Source organism: Pygoscelis adeliae, unplaced genomic scaffold, assembly GCF_000699105.1.
Source record: "Pygoscelis adeliae isolate BGI_AS28 unplaced genomic scaffold, ASM69910v1 Scaffold30, whole genome shotgun sequence".
Lineage (NCBI taxonomy): Eukaryota > Metazoa > Chordata > Aves > Sphenisciformes > Spheniscidae > Pygoscelis > Pygoscelis adeliae.
In genome coordinates, this window is record NW_008823915.1 from 1,700,920 (window position 1) to 1,721,508 (window position 20,589).

The 20,589-nt window shown below is 42.8% G+C and overlaps 2 protein-coding genes across 2 annotated transcripts in view; both read right to left on the minus strand.

The window, feature by feature from the left end:
• Positions 1–9,091, minus strand: part of LOC103912827 (coagulation factor IX-like) — a 10,210-nt gene extending 1,119 nt beyond the window's left edge. Inside the window, exons 1-8 of the mRNA XM_009319239.1 lie at positions 8,986–9,091; positions 8,507–8,626; positions 6,508–6,668; positions 5,623–5,647; positions 5,377–5,490; positions 3,975–4,109; positions 2,580–3,265; positions 470–587 (exon numbers count right to left, since the gene is read on the minus strand). Of these exons, the coding sequence (XP_009317514.1) occupies positions 470–587; positions 2,580–3,265; positions 3,975–4,109; positions 5,377–5,490; positions 5,623–5,647; positions 6,508–6,668; positions 8,507–8,626; positions 8,986–9,091 (1,465 nt within the window). The remainder of the gene's footprint in view (positions 1–469; positions 588–2,579; positions 3,266–3,974; positions 4,110–5,376; positions 5,491–5,622; positions 5,648–6,507; positions 6,669–8,506; positions 8,627–8,985) is intronic.
• Positions 9,092–11,364: 2,273 nt separating this feature from the next.
• The window catches only part of PROC (protein C (inactivator of coagulation factors Va and VIIIa)), a 9,818-nt gene continuing 593 nt past the window's right edge, over positions 11,365–20,589 (minus strand). The window contains exons 2-8 of the mRNA XM_009319051.1: positions 20,558–20,589; positions 19,551–19,575; positions 18,888–18,998; positions 18,029–18,169; positions 17,557–17,666; positions 16,466–16,583; positions 11,365–11,933 (exon numbers count right to left, since the gene is read on the minus strand). The exon at positions 20,558–20,589 is cut by the window's right edge and continues 138 nt beyond it. Coding sequence (XP_009317326.1) covers positions 11,365–11,933; positions 16,466–16,583; positions 17,557–17,666; positions 18,029–18,169; positions 18,888–18,998; positions 19,551–19,575; positions 20,558–20,589 — 1,106 coding nt within the window. The remainder of the gene's footprint in view (positions 11,934–16,465; positions 16,584–17,556; positions 17,667–18,028; positions 18,170–18,887; positions 18,999–19,550; positions 19,576–20,557) is intronic.

Below are 20,589 nucleotides of genomic sequence, written 5' to 3' on the forward strand. Positions count from 1 at the left end.
ATTCCTGCTATTGTAACCGGTGCGGTAGGACGTTACAAGGGAGAGGGGCTTTCTGCTCTGTGGCAATTACAGGCAATGAGAAGCAGGCAGCGCAGCAGGAAACTAATCGTAAGGCTGATTAAAAAACTGACTTGAGAGCAGAACATCACCTACAGGAATCCTTCTTCCTTCTGAGGTGTACCCTGAGATGTGCTCAGTCTCCATGTACAATGAGTTGCCAAAATGGGCGACAGAAAAAGATGGATCTGTGCCTTATGCTCCCAGGTGGTTCTCCATGAAAACGAAAGGGACCAGCTGGAGCCCCTTTGCACTTAACTGCTGCCAAGAAAATGAAGTGTTCTGTCAATCGTGTCAGGTTGGATGCGTCTGCCCGTTTCTCAACCATACCTTACTGCTGTCCGTACAATGTAAAGGGCATTTTAAGTAAGAGATGACCCCTGCGTTTATACAATGGACACATTGTACTCACCTATGGTAACATGGTGTGGTCTGACGAGATCAAGGCAGTGAGCAGCAGTGACCACCCAGCGACTGCTGATTAAACTCCCTCCACAGAAGCCAATATCTTTACTATTCCGGATCAAAACCTGTGTGAAAGATGAGGAAGACCGTGTCACCGGGGCTGTGTTAGGTACGTATGCACACTGTCAGTCTCTCTGGTCAGCTGCAGTCTCTGTATCTTGAAAATAACACTTCTGGCAACAGTGACTACAGCGCACCGACCAAAGATGAGGATGATAAAACTAATAAAATAAAATGATTGTGCATCTGTGACAATGGAGCAGAATATTTGATGACCTAAGCCTGTCAAAAAATCAAATAGGATTAGAGCTATGGTGTCTGGCATTCTTCTGAGGAAACGAGTATGAGGGTGATTTTTTTTTTTTTTGTGTGGCTTCAAATTTTTTTGGGGTGGGGAGAACAGTAACACAAGGCGTATTTCATTGGTACACAGGTTAAAAAAGAAAAGAGCAGTGGTTTGTTGTCTACATGAACAAGGGGTAGAAAAGAGGTTTTCACTTTCCCCATTGTCAAGTGAAAGTGCAAGTAAGAGTGGAGATTCAAAGAAAGACTTGTATTTTTCCTTTTATTGGTAATAAAATTTGGAATGATCTACAGAGTAGAAAATTGAGAAGTAGAAACATGATGCTCAGTGGGAGATGTTTGTCTTGTTCATTTGCAATTATAAGCTCCGTTAATGCCTCAGCATCTCTTTAATTAAAGTCCTCCCTGAACTTTTTATTTCCTATGTTAAACTGAAGGAAAAAGCTTAAATTTTGGTACTCTGCAGTTTCAGTGAAGTTAATAATCAAGTAGCGGAAAATGGTGTGACACAGTCTAGCCTCCTACCTTGGTCTAGTTCCTGGAGTAATGTCATGTTTTACGTAAACCATTTTTACTTAATTCTATGTACTATTGATACTTTTAATTCTGTTCAGTAGTGCTAGAACAAAACATTGAAAAGTAGCAAAGAAAAATTACCTGAAAATTCTGTCTTAGGTTATGAAGGGTTTGCCAAAACCCTTATTTTTTTTTTTTTAATACAAGATTCAATTATGAATTGCCCGATGTAATGGAACTTTAAAACTTCCTTGACAGTAACACTTCAAGAAGAAACTGTATGGGTTTCATGCATTCAGACTGCATTCCCTTCTCGCAACCCACAATCGGGTCTCGCTTGATCAAAAGGAAAGCAGCTGGTGTTCCTCCTAGAAGTGTGTAAGGTGGCAGAAACCCATACAGTTTACTGGTAGTGACATTTCAGCTTGCAAAAGAGCACAGTGACTGCCTGGCCCACACAGGTTCAGCCTACTATTTTTCCACCTGTAAAATACCTCCTGATGTGTGGAATGGGAAAATCTTTTTGCGTGACAGGAATAAAATAGACTGACAGTAACCTGAGGTTTTTTTAGATCAGTCTGTTAACTTTCTATGCACAAGCCCATAAACTATAATAGTACACTGATGAAACAGAGACAATATAAATAAGTGAAAATTAGTAACAAATACGGACATGCGCACACACACACAAGAAAAAGCCCAAAACCAGGATTAAAAAAACAAGACAGTGGAAATAAACCAAACACTTCAGGGAGGTCCCCTACTTCCCACGTGCTGCTCGCCTTCACATCTGAGCCCTCTCAGTTTTATCATCCTTACCCTAACAAATATGAAAAGCTCAACATTCTAATGAAGAATATCATCGGGTCATAGAAAAAGTTTTGTGAAAAATATCACTAGCCCTTCCAAAAGGAGTCGGAAGCACAGCTTTTCACCAAGAACATCTAGAAATAAAGAACCTGAATAACAGAGCAGGAGAAGATCTGATTGATGTAGTTAACAGAGAAAGTATTAAGCTGAGATCACAAAAGCGCATACAGCTAGGACAGGGGGAAATGATAAATAAGGCAACTAAGATACTTATCAACAAAAAGGCCTGCAGAAGTTTGAGAAATACATGTGGTTGGATTGCTCTCGCCCTGAAAAAAAACTTTATAATGGCTTGATGAGCTCTGCTCCAGATGGAACCAGTGATGATAAGGTAGGAAAGCATTCAGGTGCGGTATTTACGGCCAGACTGAAAGAAAAAGTATTACCTGCCAGGGGCAATGTCCACGATGACACAAAGTTCCTCCTGTTATCCTGGAGTCACTGTGCTCTGAAGTAGAGCTGACCTTGATCTGGACGAACTGAGGCCTGTCTGAAACATTTCCCCAGTCACCGCTCTGATTAAGCCCATCACGCACAGTTTGAATGGCCCCTGTCTGGTTTTGCCCAGCAGCATTTCCCACCATTTCCTTCTGCCTGGCAGCAGGCGCTGTGGTCTCGTTCTGCCGCGCAGAGCCCCGGGTGAGCTCGCGCCGTGGAGCCGGGCCTCTCCCGGGCTTGCCAGCCCTGGCAGTCCCCAGAACTGCCTCATCGTGCTCAGGGGCACCCGCCTCCTGCTCAGCAGCACCATCCCCCAGCAGCTTCTGGGTAAGAGAGTCCACCAGTGTCTTGTTCCAGCTGGAATTACCTCCTGCCACCTCAGTTTGTCCAGCGTCACCCTCCATGCGCATGCTCTGCCCAAAGGCATCCTTTAAGGTCTCGTTTTCCCCTACAGCACTTTGTTCCAGCTCCATTTGCCTAAATGTGCCCTCCGTGCTCTCATTCCACTCGGCCACATCGTCCCCGTGCTCACGCAGGCCCCTCGGGAGCATTTTCTGCCCCAGTTGCTCTTTCTCCAGAGCCTGCCTGGCTTTAATCAGGCCACATGGAAATGGTGCTGGAGGGGGGAAAGACAGAAATAAAGATTTGAGTTTAGGGTGCGTGGTGTCGTGTCAAACTCCAATGCAAAAGCAGCACTTTTCCTGTCCAAGAATGGGATTCAACCTTCCTGTAAGAGCCCAGGAACAATTCTGACATCTTGATGTCAAACTCCACTTTCGCCACCCTCTCCCGCCATCATCTGACCAGGGTGTGTAGAGCTAATTACCGAGAAACGCAGCACATGGCTGTGCCTTTTCTGAACCACAGGCATCGGCCATGGCTGGTACTCCAGGAGCAGTCTGCCGAGGGCTCTCTTCAGGACAGAACCCAGTGCTCCCCTTGTGACAGGACACCTTAACGCAAAGTTTTAAAGACCCTTGTCACGTTCCCTCGCCTCCGAACACTGTGGTTTAGCTTCATAACTGAGTTGAGCTGATCTAAGTCCGTGCTGCTGTTAGAAGGAACAGGCCCACCCCAGAGTGTACCGCTGCTCCTTTACCCAGTACGTGCTCACGGGGGCACTGGATTAGAGACACCTGATTGAGAAGAACCTTAAAATTTAAAATAAATAGAACACTGTAAATAAGACAGATCTTTTCCATATGCTAAGCGCCAGCTGCAGTAGCTATAGCATGTGTAGCTCTTCTGCAGCTAGTGAAGAGGAAGAGACCGCGCCTGCAGATCAGCTCTTTACCTGAAGTAATTCCAAGCTGACCATGCTTTACCTGCTTGCACGCATCTCTTCCCGTCCTCATGCAGGGTGTAATCCTTTGCGCAGGAACATACCACGTGAAAGGCGCTGCTGCTGTCCCTGCAGTACTGCCAGCACCCGCCGTTCTTATACCAGCATTCAAACTGTTCTGTGATGGAAACACACAGGCATTCATTTGGTTATTACTAGGCATGGACCCCTGAGCAGCACACAGCTTCTAGCACTATTATTATATAAAAGTAGGAAAAAAATCTGCTAAAATCTCACAGGGAAACAGAAGGAACTACCTCTTACAGTTCCAGAAAAAACACGCGGATTTGTAGCAAAACCACGCTGATTTGTAGCAAACAAATGTAGCAAACACATTGCCTTATGTCTATTGCCGTCCGCCTGTTTCTACCATTTTCCTATTTGCCAGCTTTGTCTTGAGGCCATAGCTGGGCTCCAGGCCTTCCTGCCTGTAGAGCAGGGGCAAGAATCTGCCTGGAAGAGCAAACACTTCTAAATGCATCCATTTTTGATCCGTCTGCACATCTTATCTTTTATATCATGACAGATTTAAAGTACTAGGCATTTTGGTGGGGGCCAAGTCTGTGAGAAATTGACTGAGTTTTTTTATACATTGTTACATTAAAAAAAAAAATCATGTTTAATTGCTTCACTGTAAAAAGAAAAGGTCGACAAAAGCACTTGGGGGAAAAAAAATTACTTATGATTCGTAGTTTCCATGTTATTTTGGCTTTTGCTGTAATTTCATGCCTCAGTCATTTGCAAACCGGATACAGTATTTCAGAGGACTAAAAATCTGATAAGAGATAGACAGCTTTTCTACTTCATTTTTCATCATTTGTATATTACAACATAAATACAATTTTTTTTTGGTTTACGCTAAACTTTGGCTAATCTGTTTGATGCATTTACTCAATAAAATTAAAAAGAGAATAGGGCCTCACGATGAACGATCTCCAGTGCAGGCATCTACGGCAGGAGTTGTTAACACTCTAAAGTGATAAGAAGAGGAAATTCCCTACCCTTTCTTGGGGGAAGATGGGAGATGGCCACGTGCCTTCCTCAGGGCTTGCACGGAGGAGTGCAAGAGCCCAGAGCTGCAGCTGCTGTGTGACAGGAGGTGGTGCTACGCTCTTCTGCACAGCACAGCTAGAAGTAGCTACAGCTGCTGTCACATCGTGATTCCCTTCCTAGGGTGGCGGTGCCCCAACAGGTCATGCAAGAAAACACTGTTCTAATGTATGAATCTTAAACAACCGACCAGTTCTGTATCAGACAGGTAAAGTCACTACTGATAACCTCGGTGAGAAGCCTGTGCAAAGGTTCAGCTCAAGTATCCAAGGAGCAAATTCCAGCCTTAATCCTTCCTTCACAATGAATGTCAATGTGTCTGTCCCCATACTCACCTTTTTCACAGTTGTCTCCTCCAAATTTTGGGGGGCAGATGCAAAAGTAATTGTAGTGTCTTATTTTGCAGACTCCACCATTGTTACAGGGATTTGTACTACACGGATTTAAACCTAAGAAGAAGAAACAAGGCATAGTGTAATTCCAGGAATTAGGAGAAGCCTGGCTTTAAACAGCCACATAATTCTTTGTACCCAGAAGGGACGCGAGAAATAGATTTTTTTAAGAATTCCTTTTTTACCTACCTTTGTAATTGAACCAAAACTCCATCTGCAAGAAGAAATCACAAATGGAGAAAACAGTCAGTAAGTGATCATATTGGTTACTGAAGATGTAATTTAGAAAACTGTTTTTTTTAGGGTGCACGTAAATTAACATTTTGATTAGAACAGTAAAATACATTCTCAGAGCAGATCTGATCATCACCATGCAGCTCGCTTTCGTTTGCATCATGGACCGGCCTCAGAGTGCATAAACTGGGTTGTATTGGAATGAAAATTAAACTGAAAGCTTAGATCCATAAAAAAGGATCTAAGGCACCAGCCTACAAGTTTCAAGTGACACCTCCCCCCCTCCCAAAACATGTCAATGCAAGGTCCTCAGCACCAACTGCTTTGCTCTGAAGAGATGTTTCTACTGCGCTGCACTACCTGCTAAGGAAGACATCACCTAAGCAACTCAGGCTAGATACAAGAGAAATTATATTTAACCTCTATTTAAAATTGCAGTTCAAACTCCTGCTTCGGCAGAAGTTCCCCGGCAGAATGCCTGCAGCCCTGCTTCCCAGCTGGACGCTATCGGGCCCTGGGAACGAGGCGCTCCTCCTCTGTGTTTGGAGGGGTCTGATCAAGCAAGTGGCCTCTGGAAATATCAGAATCACGTTGCTGGATTGAGGCTCTCACAGAAATAGGTTTTGGATATTTTTAAGGAATTGTGTTTAATGTTTACACAACAAACTGAGCACTCGCTTAGAAAGTGAGATCTCACAGGTGCCTTGAGTGATCCATCCTGACTACTAAGCTGCAGAATCCATAGGCACACACCTGTCAGAGCCATGCCAGGTGGCTTGGGAAGGATTACTTACAGCTCACTTAACTTTCCTCTATTTTTCCTAACATAAAGTTTCTCACCGTTTTCTCCTGCGAATGGAAGATCTCCTTAGCCTCCTCAAATGAACACTTTTCCTCATTGCATTCTCTCTCCAAGTTCCCTGGACGAATCTCTTCCAGAAAATAGTTAGCACGTTTATGGACTTTCAGCACCTCGTGTGCTTCGTCTTTTCTCATAAACGCTAGAAAAACAAAACTGAACAGTTGATATTGGAAGACAACAAACCAGCATCATTACAGTCACAGTCATGCACGCTTTCAGTTGAGTAAACAATATAAAGAAGGTGAGAGGGAATCTACGTGAACAGCCCAAAGGAAAACAAAATTAGTCTGTGTTCCAACAAAAGACACTAGTAGTTTAAGCTTTCTTCTAGTGGATCGAAAGACCCACTACTGATACTTGCAGATTAGTGCAGAAATAAGTTTTTATTCCACAAGACTCTTGAGTAGTGCAGCTTCTTTTGAGGCTGGTTATATTTTTCTGCCTAACCATCCTGATTCACTAGTTGCCTGGCTGTGTGTGCATGTGGAAATAAAGCTGAAAGGAGAGGTTTGGTTTGTATTTGGTGTCAGCTTTGTTAGATATTCAGTAATGGAGACCCGGTGCTTTCCAGGTAGCTACTGTGGCCACAATAGGACAGACACCGCTCCTTCATTAAAGTGTCAGTTTTGCACTTACATTTAATTCATCTCAACTTCGCTTCACTAAGCTATCTGCCCTCCTACCACAATGTCTTAAGAGCTATTACTGCCAGTAAATTAAGGGAGGAGTGGCCAGAAGAGGGAATACGGCAGCAAGATCCTCCCCACATTCCCCCTTGATGCTCCATAGCAAGTCTTTGCTATGGCACCTCTAGCTGAAGCACAGTGCTCCCAGGATTTTCCAGCCAGGATGCTCTGAAGGAAAATGAGGGCTCACTCAGCCCTCGTGGATGTATTGATACCATGTGCCATCTCAAGCACCTCTGGACCCTTAGGTGCAGTGACTGAATTGAGCCCTGAGTCACTATTTAGAGAAGATGGAGGTTTTTAACTTTTTGTTAAATCTCCAGAAGTGTGGCCCCATCCCTCTGATTGTGAAAAACTGCTGTGAAGAAGTGTTTTAAGAAGCAAGTTCACTTTGTAATCCTGACAAAGCCTACCAGAATTCATACAGCAGTTCATTTAACAGTACTCTCTTTTCCTAGTCATGGTTTAGTGTCCTAGACAAGTCAAAACCCTCTGACAAAGAACCCAGTTTTGGAGATGGACCATAAAGACACACATTTCTTTGCAGTTGCAGCATTGGTATCTATAGCAATGACTGAAATTCTAGAATAATATTAAATTGCTTCATTTCTAGGCAATTAGAAACAGCCACTAAAACCTCTTAGCTGAGAAAAGCTTTAGACAGATCCTACTGCCTGGTAACGGAAAAAATCTCTTTCACTTATATCAGTGAAATTGCCCTTCACCACCCCTTGAGTTCTGGGGTCATCTTTAAAGGATTTACCTATTGTAAGTACCATCACATAGAGGATACGCCTGTTGTAAAGCCTTCTGGTTTGCAGATACCAGTTCTACTTCTGCTCTTCCTCCTCTGCAAGGACAGCCATAATGATTCATGAGATCCTGTGCATTCTCACACCTGTTCTAAAGCTCTCTGAAGCCATTTCCAAACCTTGCGTAGTTGTAGTAAAATGAACATAAGGTCTGAGAACACATGTTGAAAGTGCCTAATTTTAGCTTCCCAAATTTGAAAACATTGCCATGCAAAAATAATTCAGATTTTGGGTTCAACATCACAAGGAGAATACTTTTCAACAGGATAGTGGTCTAAGTAGGAAGTTAAGAAAGGCTGTTTTCTCTTGGAAACATATATGAATATTTATTTTTCTCTTGTGCATTTCAGGAAGTGATTCTTCAACCCATAGGACTTTGTGTTCAGAAAAGGTATGTAGTTTCAGTTCAAATGCCAAGATTGTCACAATAAGACAATTAAGCTAAAAACATAATTCAGACGTAATTCAGAAGTACCTACCTGAACAGGAAAACGGACAGCTGCTGTCGATGGAGCACATCAGTAGGAGAAACATCACAAGTAAGGAACTGCTCTCCATTTCAGTAAGCATGCAGAATACTCCGACTTCCTCCTGACTTCCTTCAGAGGGAAAAGAAGAATGAAAGTGCTATTTTATCACAAAAACAAGGGTGAATTAGCCTGCAAAAAAGATGAAGAAATAGAAGCAAGAGGACAAAAGAAGGGAGAAAGAAAGCAAATTCTACCCAGTTCATTTTGATCTATTTCCATTGTTTCTCCAAGTCACACCAATGCTGCACACTACCACAGGAATCCCAGTAGTTCACAAGGCAACGTGCAGAGATTGACCTAGCCCAGGATGTGGTGCAGGGTCTGATCCAAAGCCCACAGAAGTAATAAAAACGCTATGATGAACATGGGAGGCATGGATCAGGCTCAAATTGAGCAGAAGCCAGTTCCAGTGACAGCCTTGCTTAAACTGTGAAGATTCCAGACCGACATCTGAGCTGCACTCTGCAGCCAGCAGTTGCTAATGACGGCGGCTGATGTGTAGTTACTGATGGTCTTGGTCAAGTAAGACCGCATGCGCAAACCTCAACGAGGAAACCATCCACCACATACCTGGCAGTAAAAGTTAGAAGAGAGAAGCTTTTATTTCTTCATATTACCTTCCCAGGCTAAATAATTTACCAAGATTCGACAGCACATACCTCTCTGCTCTCTGTGTCATTTTCCAAAAACACAGGATCCAGAATGCATTCACTTTACACAGAACCACACGATTATACTCACTTTTCTCTTCATTTTTTTTAGGGGAAGACAGGATATTTGGAGTACACCAAGGAACAGCCATGAGGTCAAGAGGTTAATCATTAACCAGTCACAAATATTGACAGAGGAGAGACAACCTTCTGGATTCTATGAAACACACTTGCAATCCAAAATCAGAAGAAAATTGTGTGTCTGTTTCTACACACATACACGTGTGTATTTAATAAAAAAAAAAATCCTTAAAAACATTATCCAACAATAAAAGCTACTTCTTTGCAACAATTTTCTTCAGGAAAATTTGGAATTTTTGAGAGAAGATTTCTGACACATCATCTTTCAGTAGGTAAGACCAACTGATCCAGAAAATACACAAGCTGCTCTGTAAACATCTGTTGAAATATGCAGAGCTGTGAGTGTGTAGGAGGATCCATAGCAGTCACCTGCAGGAAGGCAAATATTGCCCTGTAGTAGTCACAGCTATTCACTGACATTAAGATATCTGCCTTTAATTAGACCCATGTTTTACTGGCTTTGAACAGAATAATGTTTTTCCTTGTAGTTCAAGATGTCTTGCAACCTCAGCCGTCTCAGAAGCACGTATTCTTGGTGCAGGCCCTGGCTGGAAGGCTGCTGTTTAAAGCATTATTCTTTAACATTCGTTGATCCTTAAATCCAGTCCCAAATAAAAAAGGCGAGGGGGAAAAAAGAGGAAAAGAGAGACAGAGACAGCGACACAGAGAGATGGCTGACTTCAGTTTCAGCTTACCTCCAACATGAAGCCCTTAGCCCAACTGTTCCTTCTTTTATGCGTGAATTGACTTCAGCACTTGCTTAATAAGCATGTAAGCAGCTTGTAAGTCAACAAGACTAAGTCCACAAGTTTAAGAGGTATTAAACCTCTTTGCTGACAGCATATTAAATTTCTTACAAATTCCACTACAATTTTGTTGTACCTGATGTTTTTTTCATTTAACAATCTCATCACAAGAGCAGACTGACGTTCTTCACTGACCCAAATATGGGTCCAAATCCTGACAGAGATGTTGGAAGCATGTATCATTACAGCAGAGTTGGTTTCACCTTTTTTTCTATAAGATTAATTATATTTAGCAGGCTTAAGTGCTAAGATTAAAAACAAGCATAAATTGTGATTCTATTAAACTTCATTTTGACTATTGCTACTTCCTATTAACTTATTGGTGCTATGTTTTTTTTCTCTACTGACATACACACAGACATATAGATACAGATGCACACACATATATTTATCAGTAAGTATTAGTAATGTTAACATAGACTGCAGCTGATTGCATTCACTAGAATAGGAATGAACAAAAGTGTTTGCTTAGCTTGCTAATTAGAAGAGATTTACAGACCATAGGATAAATAGAGCATGTGAAAGCTTGGAATTAAACCTCTTTTTTTTTTAGTAATAGCAGAATTCCCATTGACTTTTAATCAAGTCTGGGGGGGTAAAATCAGGCAGCGAGTGTGCAAGGAATAGAAAATACAGAGAAGTTCTAGTGACCTCCTGAATCAGCTTAATCTGTGAGCAACAGAGCAAGATGTGAATGAGTGGAGGCAGTGACGATATTATGAACGTTTCATTGTGTTGAAAGAAAAACTATACAAATACAGAGCAAACCAAAACAGTTACTGTGGATAATATGTTAGCATAAAGCTGAAATGACAGAACTGTATCACTACGTTGATTTTTAAAACACTTTTCTCTTGTCCCTTCCTGCCCCCTGCCCCAACCAATTCAGTCATTTTATACTTCAAAGATGGAGTCGTCTGACCATGGACTATCTTGTTTTCTACAGTGCTGTACAGCACCTCAGAGTGATAGGGTATTATTTCTTGCCTGTAAGGCCTAAATAGGACCATGCTACAAATAAACATAACCCAGAAGCTAACTAATGTAAACAATGTAAAAAAGAAAAAAAAAAAGACGTAAAAAAAATAGGTACCAAGGAAAACAGTACACAAGGTTAATATATACTCAATATTTAATACTGAAGATCTGACAGTACATTACACTGCATACCGTCACTAGCACATCGTCACAATATTCCAGATGCTCGGAATCAACCCTTCGAAGAAGCTGACATCTCATCTATGTGGTGCTGGATCCACTCAAGATACTGACTAACTTTGGTGTAGACTCCAAATTTCTCCGTTCTTCCACAGCCTTCGCCCCAGCTCACCAGTCCTACCAAAAACCAAGTATCCTTATATGTAGTGATCATAGGGCCTCCACTGTCCCCAGTGCAGGAATCTTTTTTGTCTCCTAAGCTCCCAGCACACAGCATGTTGTCAGAGATAGTAAATCTCATTGCCTGGGCACACTCGTTTCGGGGAACTATGGGGATTTGAATATAACTGAGGAAAGTAGAATAATTGTTTTTAACATCACTTGTGCTGCCCCAGCCAGTTACCACCATCTGCTTCCCACTTCTTGTCAGCTCCTGTTCTGCCAGGTCGCGGGTGGGAAGACAGATAGGGAGCATGTATTTGTTATACGTCACGGGCTCAGCCAAGTGCAGCATGGCTATGTCATTATCGGAGGTCTCCTTGGTGTAATTTTCGTGGCTCACACATTTATCAACCCAAATGGTTTGCTCGTTTGCCTCAGTACGGAGACGGTGGAATTTACCTGGAAGAGCAAACAAGATGACAGATGCAACCGAACCTTCCTTCACCTTGAACACCAAGGCATCTGGATTACATTGGGCTTTAGGACTGTACTTCACGTTTTTACTTCCCTTGTAATATAGACATTTGTTCATTTTATGTTATAGGTTAACAGTGTTCTTACTAGGTGGACAAATCTCATCACAGCCCATATTTACCTGAATCATGAATACATACAGTACTAAATGAATTAGTACCTTAGAGGTATGGTCATCAGGTGAGAAACTGAAATGCCTATGTATTGCCCTGTTGTGTTGATATTACAGTACACTTGTGCGACTTGAGAGGTCTTCTTTAGGAGGAAAACAATCTTCTTGGAGTCAGCACTAAAAGCTGGGAGAGCAAGCATACAGCAAAGCAAGACATTTACAACAGTACACGAGCTTTATGCTGTATAACCAGTGCCTGAATGACTGAACTTCAGGATTTATAAGATAAAGATGACTGACTGGTAAGGCTATTCCTTTCTGAAATCCTACATCTGTATTTTAAGGAATTTTTCACTACTTAAGACTTCTCAGTTGTTATTTGTGCTACATGATCATGGCCACTTTGTGGGCCAAGCAGTTATGGAACTGTAAGCAGGAAACTAAGTTGAAAGGGGCCAGAAAGGCAAGAACAAGTCACTTGTGATACACTGGAAAAGACAGAAACAGATCTCTCTGATAGGGAGTGAAGAGGTAGCCCCAAGAATAATGACCAGTGGCTGTCACATTTCTGAACTGTGCTCTTGGTTAATTTAAGCTTCGTATCAAGGCCTACTTCAGTATGTACTTGATAAAAACACTTCTTTGGAGAACTATCCATTATGCACATTCGAGCTGTAGGCAGGCACACATCCAAGCACACGAGGTGGCAAGACATCCAGGCTGACACCTCACCTCTGCCCATGCTGCATGTGTGTGACGGAAGCATCCTTTCTTTCTCGGTCTCTCTGCGAGTTGGAAGTTGCTCTTTATCACCACCTATTCAAATGTGTGCTTCACAACACCACCCTTCAAATTTGTTTCCCCACCACCCCGTTAACTTTTGCCTTCTTTCAGTCTTATTTGAATCCCTCCAGATACAAACTCTAAAGCCAAGTTGCTCTGTCTTTGTGTGACCAAGGTCTTCTGAAGTCACTTGCTTCAGTGTAAGCTCCCCTGTGCTTGAGCCTGTCAATGAGGTATTGCAGCTGTTCGGGTTTTTTTTCTGTAAAGAGTCAGTGTCTCTAAGTGTAGGGACTTTATGACCCACAGTAGTTCCAGAAACGGATTCTCAAAAGACCCCTTAAGTCCAGCTTTGGATCTTGGACTTCCAGACCAATTATTTCTGAGTATCTCCTCTTGCTCTTCTGCAGACAGCTGATGGACGTTTCATACATGGCCACAGCAGACAGCAGACGACTGAAACTGCTCTGACATGTATTAAGTAGTACCAGAGCCTGAAGAACTTGCCATTATCAAGCCAAGACTCACAAATCTGTTTTTTTCTGCTATCACGACCTCTCTTCTTTGTGGCAACAGTGTCCATAGCACCCGTGGAGCACATTTCCTTGCTACCCACTCTGCAGCTACTGTGGCTGGGGGCTGACTGGCAGATAAGGGGCAGCGGTTTATTCCTATCTTCACAGATACAAAACTCTGCTTTAAGCCTCAAGAAATAACTCTGGACTCAAACACTGTCAGATCATCTCCTCTGAGGAATGCAGTTTAGTTGTATAGGAGCATACTTTCTGCTAGGCTTCACATGCTCTGTATACAAGCATGGCCATGACCTGTGTCCTGAGACACCTATGAACAAGCAGGTGACAGCTTTTGCACTGGTGCTACTGCAGCAACAGCTCCCCCAGCCCCAGCCCAGGAGAAAACCCTTTTGACATCTGGTCATGAATACTTCCTTTCTCAGTTGAGTTATCCACCCCAAGAGTTTCAAATTCCAGAAGTCCTATCCACACCTGGATGTACTGAACCTAAAGGCTGTGTGAAATGCATCTAGTTCCTTCTACACAATAAGGAGCACCATAATCTTGCTGCTGGCAGAAAAATATTAATTATAAAGTTCTACATAAACAAGGAAGTGTGAGACCTGTTCCCTGAAGGGAGAGACAGTATTTTGAATTGAATTATTACATTAACCTATCTGCTCTATTTTCTTGGAGTTCTGAACACACTTCTGGATGCTCTTAAGCTGGAGATGCAGGAACAAGAGCCACAAACAGGAAAACTGGGTTGTTCTCAAATCCATCTTCTAAAACTTCAGCTACTCTGAGATGTAACTTTTCACTTCAGACACTAAAAAGCCATGTGAGTCCTGCTACAAGACTACTCCCCAAGCTCATGAGCGCAAACCCAGATGCTAGCTTCCCCTCCAGGTTTGCTCTTATGGATGGCAAGCAGAGAGCTGCAGCAGGACAAATCCAGAACAGTGTTGGGTATCCCAGCCTGACAGGGGCAGGTCGAGTATCACCTCTGCAGTCTCAGTATGAACACCTTCATTACTGTCATGGAGCTCACACCTGCCCCCACAGACACGGCAATGTCTTAATTCAAAACTCTGTTCCATGTATCTCACTAGATATCTCTAGGGTTTAGAGCATGCGTTTTTCTGATGAGAACTGCTTTTCCAGTGGCAGTAAAATGCCCAAAAGATACATGTAAAAGGACAACCATGTGATGTTAGGCTGGGACTTAAAAAGGTTCCCTTCTGCTTGACCTGGAGTATCATTTGGAGAAGAATCTCCTCTCTTGGTGAAGTCTCAGGCTGTAGTCATCTCAGTCCTGCACACACACCCCCATACCACAGCAAAGAACTCTTCTGTGGTTTCCATCTCACCACACCAGTATTGCTCAAGACTGAATGAGAAGGGTTCTCCTCTCACGCATCACAACTCTCAGTCCATGACTACACACTTGCTTCTTCCTCTATTAATAAGGAAGATCTTTTGGGAAGCTAGAAGTGAGAGAAATTCAAGTCCCTATTGCTGATCATCCTTACACTATAAATTACTCTGTATACTCACCCGAAATTTATGTGTGAGATGTCTCTTGAGTTTCATTTAAGTAAAAAAAATAAAATCTTCTCAAATCAGGGTTCTTAAGTGCCAACACTTTTCTTCACCCACTGAAAATCACTTTTTATTTGGACAGCACAGGACTCTCTTGACAGATCCCACCCCTTCTTTCTTTGCCGCAGAGAGATCTCTGGGCACGGCTATCCCAGCTGAAAGCTTGTCAGTCTTCACAGATCTCTACCAAGACCTGCAGTACGAGGCCAGGATGGAGTAATTTATGTGCAGCCTCAATACTTCCCCTAGTTACCATTTTTCTGCTGACCTATCTCCTTCAAGTTACACTTAAAGCTACATCTAGCACTGCAGAGCATTCAAACACCACATCTGACGGTTGCTTTTCCCTAAAACATTCCAAGATCCTTTACCAAGCAAACTGCACAGGTTTCTTTTTCTTGGGCCTCACTAAAACTAAATATACATATTGGCAATCACTTAACTGGGAAGAAAATTACTTACTAGTAACTGGAAGTGCTTGGAGATGTGTAGTCTGTATACATATTTCCAGACTACCACACGCACTTCTACTTTGATGTCCCTCTGTGGAAAAGGTGGATATTCTGGCACAAAGAGGACCCGAGCCTGTATCACATGCTTTTCCATTCATCCTTTATGTTGAACGATGGAGGATGTACCTAAACACATCCATCTGTATGTGTCTTATTGTCTCTGTTCTCAAACATCTGCACATCCACAGTGTATATGGAACATGCATACAGACAATATATTTCCAAGGCTATGTATACAGACAATATATTTGCAAGACTTTCCACAATTACTGGGAACAACCTATCTTTTCACTAACAGAGAAAGAAAGCAGTTGAGCTGTTATGCCTCTGTCACCAACGGTAGATAGAAAACACTATTAAAAAAAAAATTCTACTTAAGTGTGAACGGAACACTAATTATTTTTGTCTGTTAATTCAGGAGCAGTACTGTACTTGACATAGATTTTCTCATGCTTAAGAGCAGCAGTGCCAGTAAAGGCAGTGTTGCCATTCCACAGCACCTCTCCTCCTTCTCTACTGAAATTCACTTAAGTAATGGTGTTCAAATGTATGAAAAGGCAGGAAGAGGCACTGTGACATTCTCCTCCTGGGATCAAGACTTTTTTTTCAGTATTGGGATGACCTTGAGTATTTTCATCACCAGAAAAACACAAGCAGAAGAGATCAAGTCTCTCTACTTTATAGACAAGCAGCAGCACTCAGAAGACATCAGCTCACTTCCATAGTACGGTTGATAGTGGCTCAAATGAAATCAGATTCTTACTAAACTTTTTTGTTTTGTGCTAAGGTGCATATTAAATACTTCCTAGACAACCTACTCCTACAACCAAGAAGGACTTTTGCCTTCATAACCTGCTAGTGTTTCTCCTGAGATGATAAACCTTGGGAATGAAACAGTTACATTTAAAAAAATGGGGACACACTTTTTTTCCATACCAAGTCTTACTTTGAGTCCCTCTTCTGCCTCAGTGCAGTGTGCTGCCGTTAGGACCCAAGATGGATGGATGAGAACACCCCCACACAGAAATTTCCCTTTGCTATTTTGCAGCATAATCTGAAACAGAAAAAAGAGAGGTCTGACACTGCATGGAGCATGGCTTACAGAATATTGTACACATTCTTCTTTGTGGTTGCAAAATGCCCAGACGCATCAAGCACCAAAGCATGTCACGTTCATTGAAGCCAAAGCTCTACAGTGGGACAAAAGTACTATGAATAAGGTCTCTGTGGAACACCTACAAAAAAGTTTTGAATATTCTTCCTGAATGAGGGCTGGCTTCATCCAAATCAGCATGGGACGATGCTGGTCACTGCCAAGAAGCACTTCGGTACTTCAAAGCTTTGAAACACAGAGCTCAAATGAGGGGATTATTCTTGTGTCCACAGCACACCAGAGACAGTGCGTCATCTCAGCCTGCAACTCTCATGCTACGGTGTAAAAGGGCCTTTAATGTCAAAGAGAACTAGGCCCTGATTGTATGCATTCACTAGTTCCCCAATAAGCTCTGCGAGGTCTCCCCTTTCTCTGTGATGTCCCAACCTGCTCTGTAAAGCTATGGCATATTTTGCTGATTATATCTGCTAACTTGAACTCATGACAGATGAGGCTTATAAGAACAGATCCATGCAGAAAGGGCGAGAAGACTACCTCACACTCCCACCAGAAGGCTGTTACAGTAGCTGAAGCATACATCACACAGCACGAGCTGCAGTGATTAAGTGGCCTTCCCCAGGGTGGAGCAACAGAGTAGGTAAGTGTCATCACTATCCTCTCTCCTGACATTGTTGGCAAGGTAAGGTAAAAAACTTGGCAACAGTGACAAGGTCAAGAGTCCTAACAGATAATAAACTATTTTTTCCTGTTACTCCAACTTTTGGGTTGCTTTTGGAAAGGCTAAGCTAAGGGAATCTTAGCTTCACGTCACACCACCACTAGTAAGGTAGGAGCCTTTCTGGAGCAGCTAGGCAGGCAGAGCTGTTCAGGAAGAGCCTGAACTATTTGTGGTTAAAAACTCTTTTCTCCTTACCTGCCAAGGGCTGTCTCCCCTTCTTCCTACTTTTCCCTCAATGAGCCGAACTTTGAATCCTGCTTTGGCTTCAATGTAGTCCATTTTCACTCTTCCACAGGGGAACTCCACTACAGGAGATGCAGAGAGGTTAACTAGCAAAGACCAGATCGCCCAATACAAAACCTCTTTCTAAAGCATTCCTTCTGTCTCTCTAACCTAGGCAATACTATTCAGTGGCTCCATGGAATTCCCTCAATGCTTTGCAGAAGATGCAGTTTCCTGATTCCCCTGTATGTCTCCATGAGGCAAACACAGATTAAAGGCCATAAAGTGGGTATGGAGTTGGGAAATACAGGCAGTTACTCTGCATGGAATGGATGTTTTGAAAACTAGTACAAAGTGCACTGCAGACAACTCTCCCATAAAACCCTCTTACTTCATGTTTGAATAATCCTCTGTCGAATCTGGACTATGAACATCCTCCTCTTACCTACAGGCTTGCACATGGTATGGTCATTCATCAACTGATACCCAGATGCACAGCTGCAAGAGCGGCACTGGTTGGCAGGGTCATCCCTGCAGAAATGTTCACATCCTCCATTATTGACAGAACAGTTGGTGTATTTGACCTCTACGGAAAAAATGAACAGCAAGAGAGACATGAGAAGTTGGAAAGCGAAAGAGTCACAGGAAGGTAAAGTGGCAAAATGACATCACGATTCAAGTGAGCAACAGCTGACAATGGATTTGGGATGACAGTTGTGGGTTTTAATGGCACTCAGGCTCTGAGACAGCAAACAGACCTTGGTGCAAAATAACGCAAGTGGGGAGATGGAGAAAACAGAGATTACTGTCAGGGCAGGTAGACTGGAGAACAGAAAATTCATTTGCACTGAGTGCAAGTCAGACAGTGCAAAGTGTTGATGATACATGACATACATCCTCATCCCTAAATACGCTATCCAGCTTTTGTCCAAGGAAGAAATTGTCACAGTGATGACAATCAAATATTTGCAGTGGATTGTTTTTTCCTATATTGTAAAAAACCCCACCATCATCCCTGTACTCATAGTTCTAAAGTAACTCAAAACCCTGCTTTACAGAATTATTCCCAGTATTTCTGTAAAATTTAGGTATCGCAGATCTCCAAATCTCTCCCATGGCAACACAAAATTCATTTTGCTTTAGATAAGCACAGATAGTTCTTTTACCACATCATGAAGCAAAAGAGAAATCACATTAGTAAAGAAAGCAAGTATACTGTGCAATGACAAAAGTGTCGATCCCGATTACTCAGAGATCCCTGTCACAAAGAATGTTATTTTAGAGTGGATTAAAGGCAGCGTTACCATAATTGCACAAAACCCCCTCCCAGCCTTTGTTACAAATGCAGGAAAATTTTCCAATATTGTCCTTGCAGGTCCCATTGGAACAAGGCTGTGGGTCACACTGATCTCCATCTGAAACAGAGGCAGGAAAACTCAGTCCCTGAATCATACAGAGCTCACAGATCAAACATTAACACGAACAGACCCTCTCCAGATTTCTAAGCATCACCCACAGTTTCTGCCACCGAATGGTAATACCTCCGTGGTGCTAGCCCAGAGACAAGGGTATTTGTTTGGCTTCTGAATTACAGCTGCAGAGTGAGTGGAGTGGGCAGAAGGGGAAGAAAGAGCAAAACTTGAGGCAGACAGGGAGAGGCAGGTTACTGCAGAAGGGAAGAGCAGTGGTGGGGCTCCTCTTTGGACCACATCAGGCAGGGTTAGAGCATCAGAGAGCACTTTTGACCAGTGCCTTAGCTCTGGGGAGATGACTGATGATAGGCATAGATGCACCTCAAGTTCTTCAGGAAGAATGTTTGTATGGTAGGACAGGAAAACATTCTTTGCACACCCCATATATGAGAACGAGAATTTGAATCAGTATGTGATACATGGCAGCAGGAAGGCTGAGTACTACTTATTCTTGAGGAAACACAGAGAAGTGATTAGGAAAAGTCTTTTACTTACCTACATACTTGCTCCAAAAATTTAGCTGTGGAGAAACAAAACTTATATTAAGGCTAGAAGCAGATTTTTAACAAGCGAGGGATTTAAAGTGTATCATGGTCTTGGCCAACAGAGCACAGCACCTCAGTCAACAGCATCGGTCTCATTCTTCTTGACAGTGTAGTGACTGGCACTACAAACCAACAAAATTGGCCAACTTGGACATTCATGTATTGCCCATACTCAGCACAGATCCCCCTGCGCTGCTTGCAGACCCACCAGCACCACAACCCCTCAATAACCCCACAGCTTCTCTATTTTCTTGTCACTTACTGCCAAGTCACCTGTATTGTTGAGTGCACAATTCTTTTGTGCCCATTTAGACAAAACGTGGGCATTGTGAAGACAGACCCCACTCCACTCTGGGGTCTGAGGGACAGCAAGGACTGGTTCATCCTATGTAGCGAGCCTACTCTGCTTAACGCAATAAGAAAAAGTTCAAGCCAACACAATGACTGGGTGTGGAAAGAGGCAAGAATCAGTGACGTTGACAATAAAGGTAGTGTCCAATTGAAAACATGAGGTTTGGAGAAGGAGAGAGGACCTAGTGGTAAGAGAAATGTTTGTCAGGCACAGGTGGGAGACTGGGGAGATACAGTGAAAGGCAGCCAGAGCTGGCGAATGGACAACAGAGGGCAAAGGACTGGAAGGACTGGGAAAAACTCAGCGACAGCAAGAATAGCCAACAGGGTCAAGCAGGGATTGGGATTACCTGGCTGGGACCTAAACCTCACAATTAGGTCAGGTGGGACATGCATGAGCAGCGAAGTTTTGTGGCCCATGCAGGTGGTAACTTGACAATCACTGTAATGCAATTACATTCAAAACCATGCCTACACTTTAGGAGTCAGAAGTGATGCATGTTCAGTGCTGACAGCAAGATCTCCTATGCCCTGGATTGCAATACTTTAAGAAAACAAACAATTAATTGGTTAAGTCCCACATTCATCCTTAAAAAAAAACCTTACTGTTGCTTCCTTTGTTTCAAATATCTCACTGG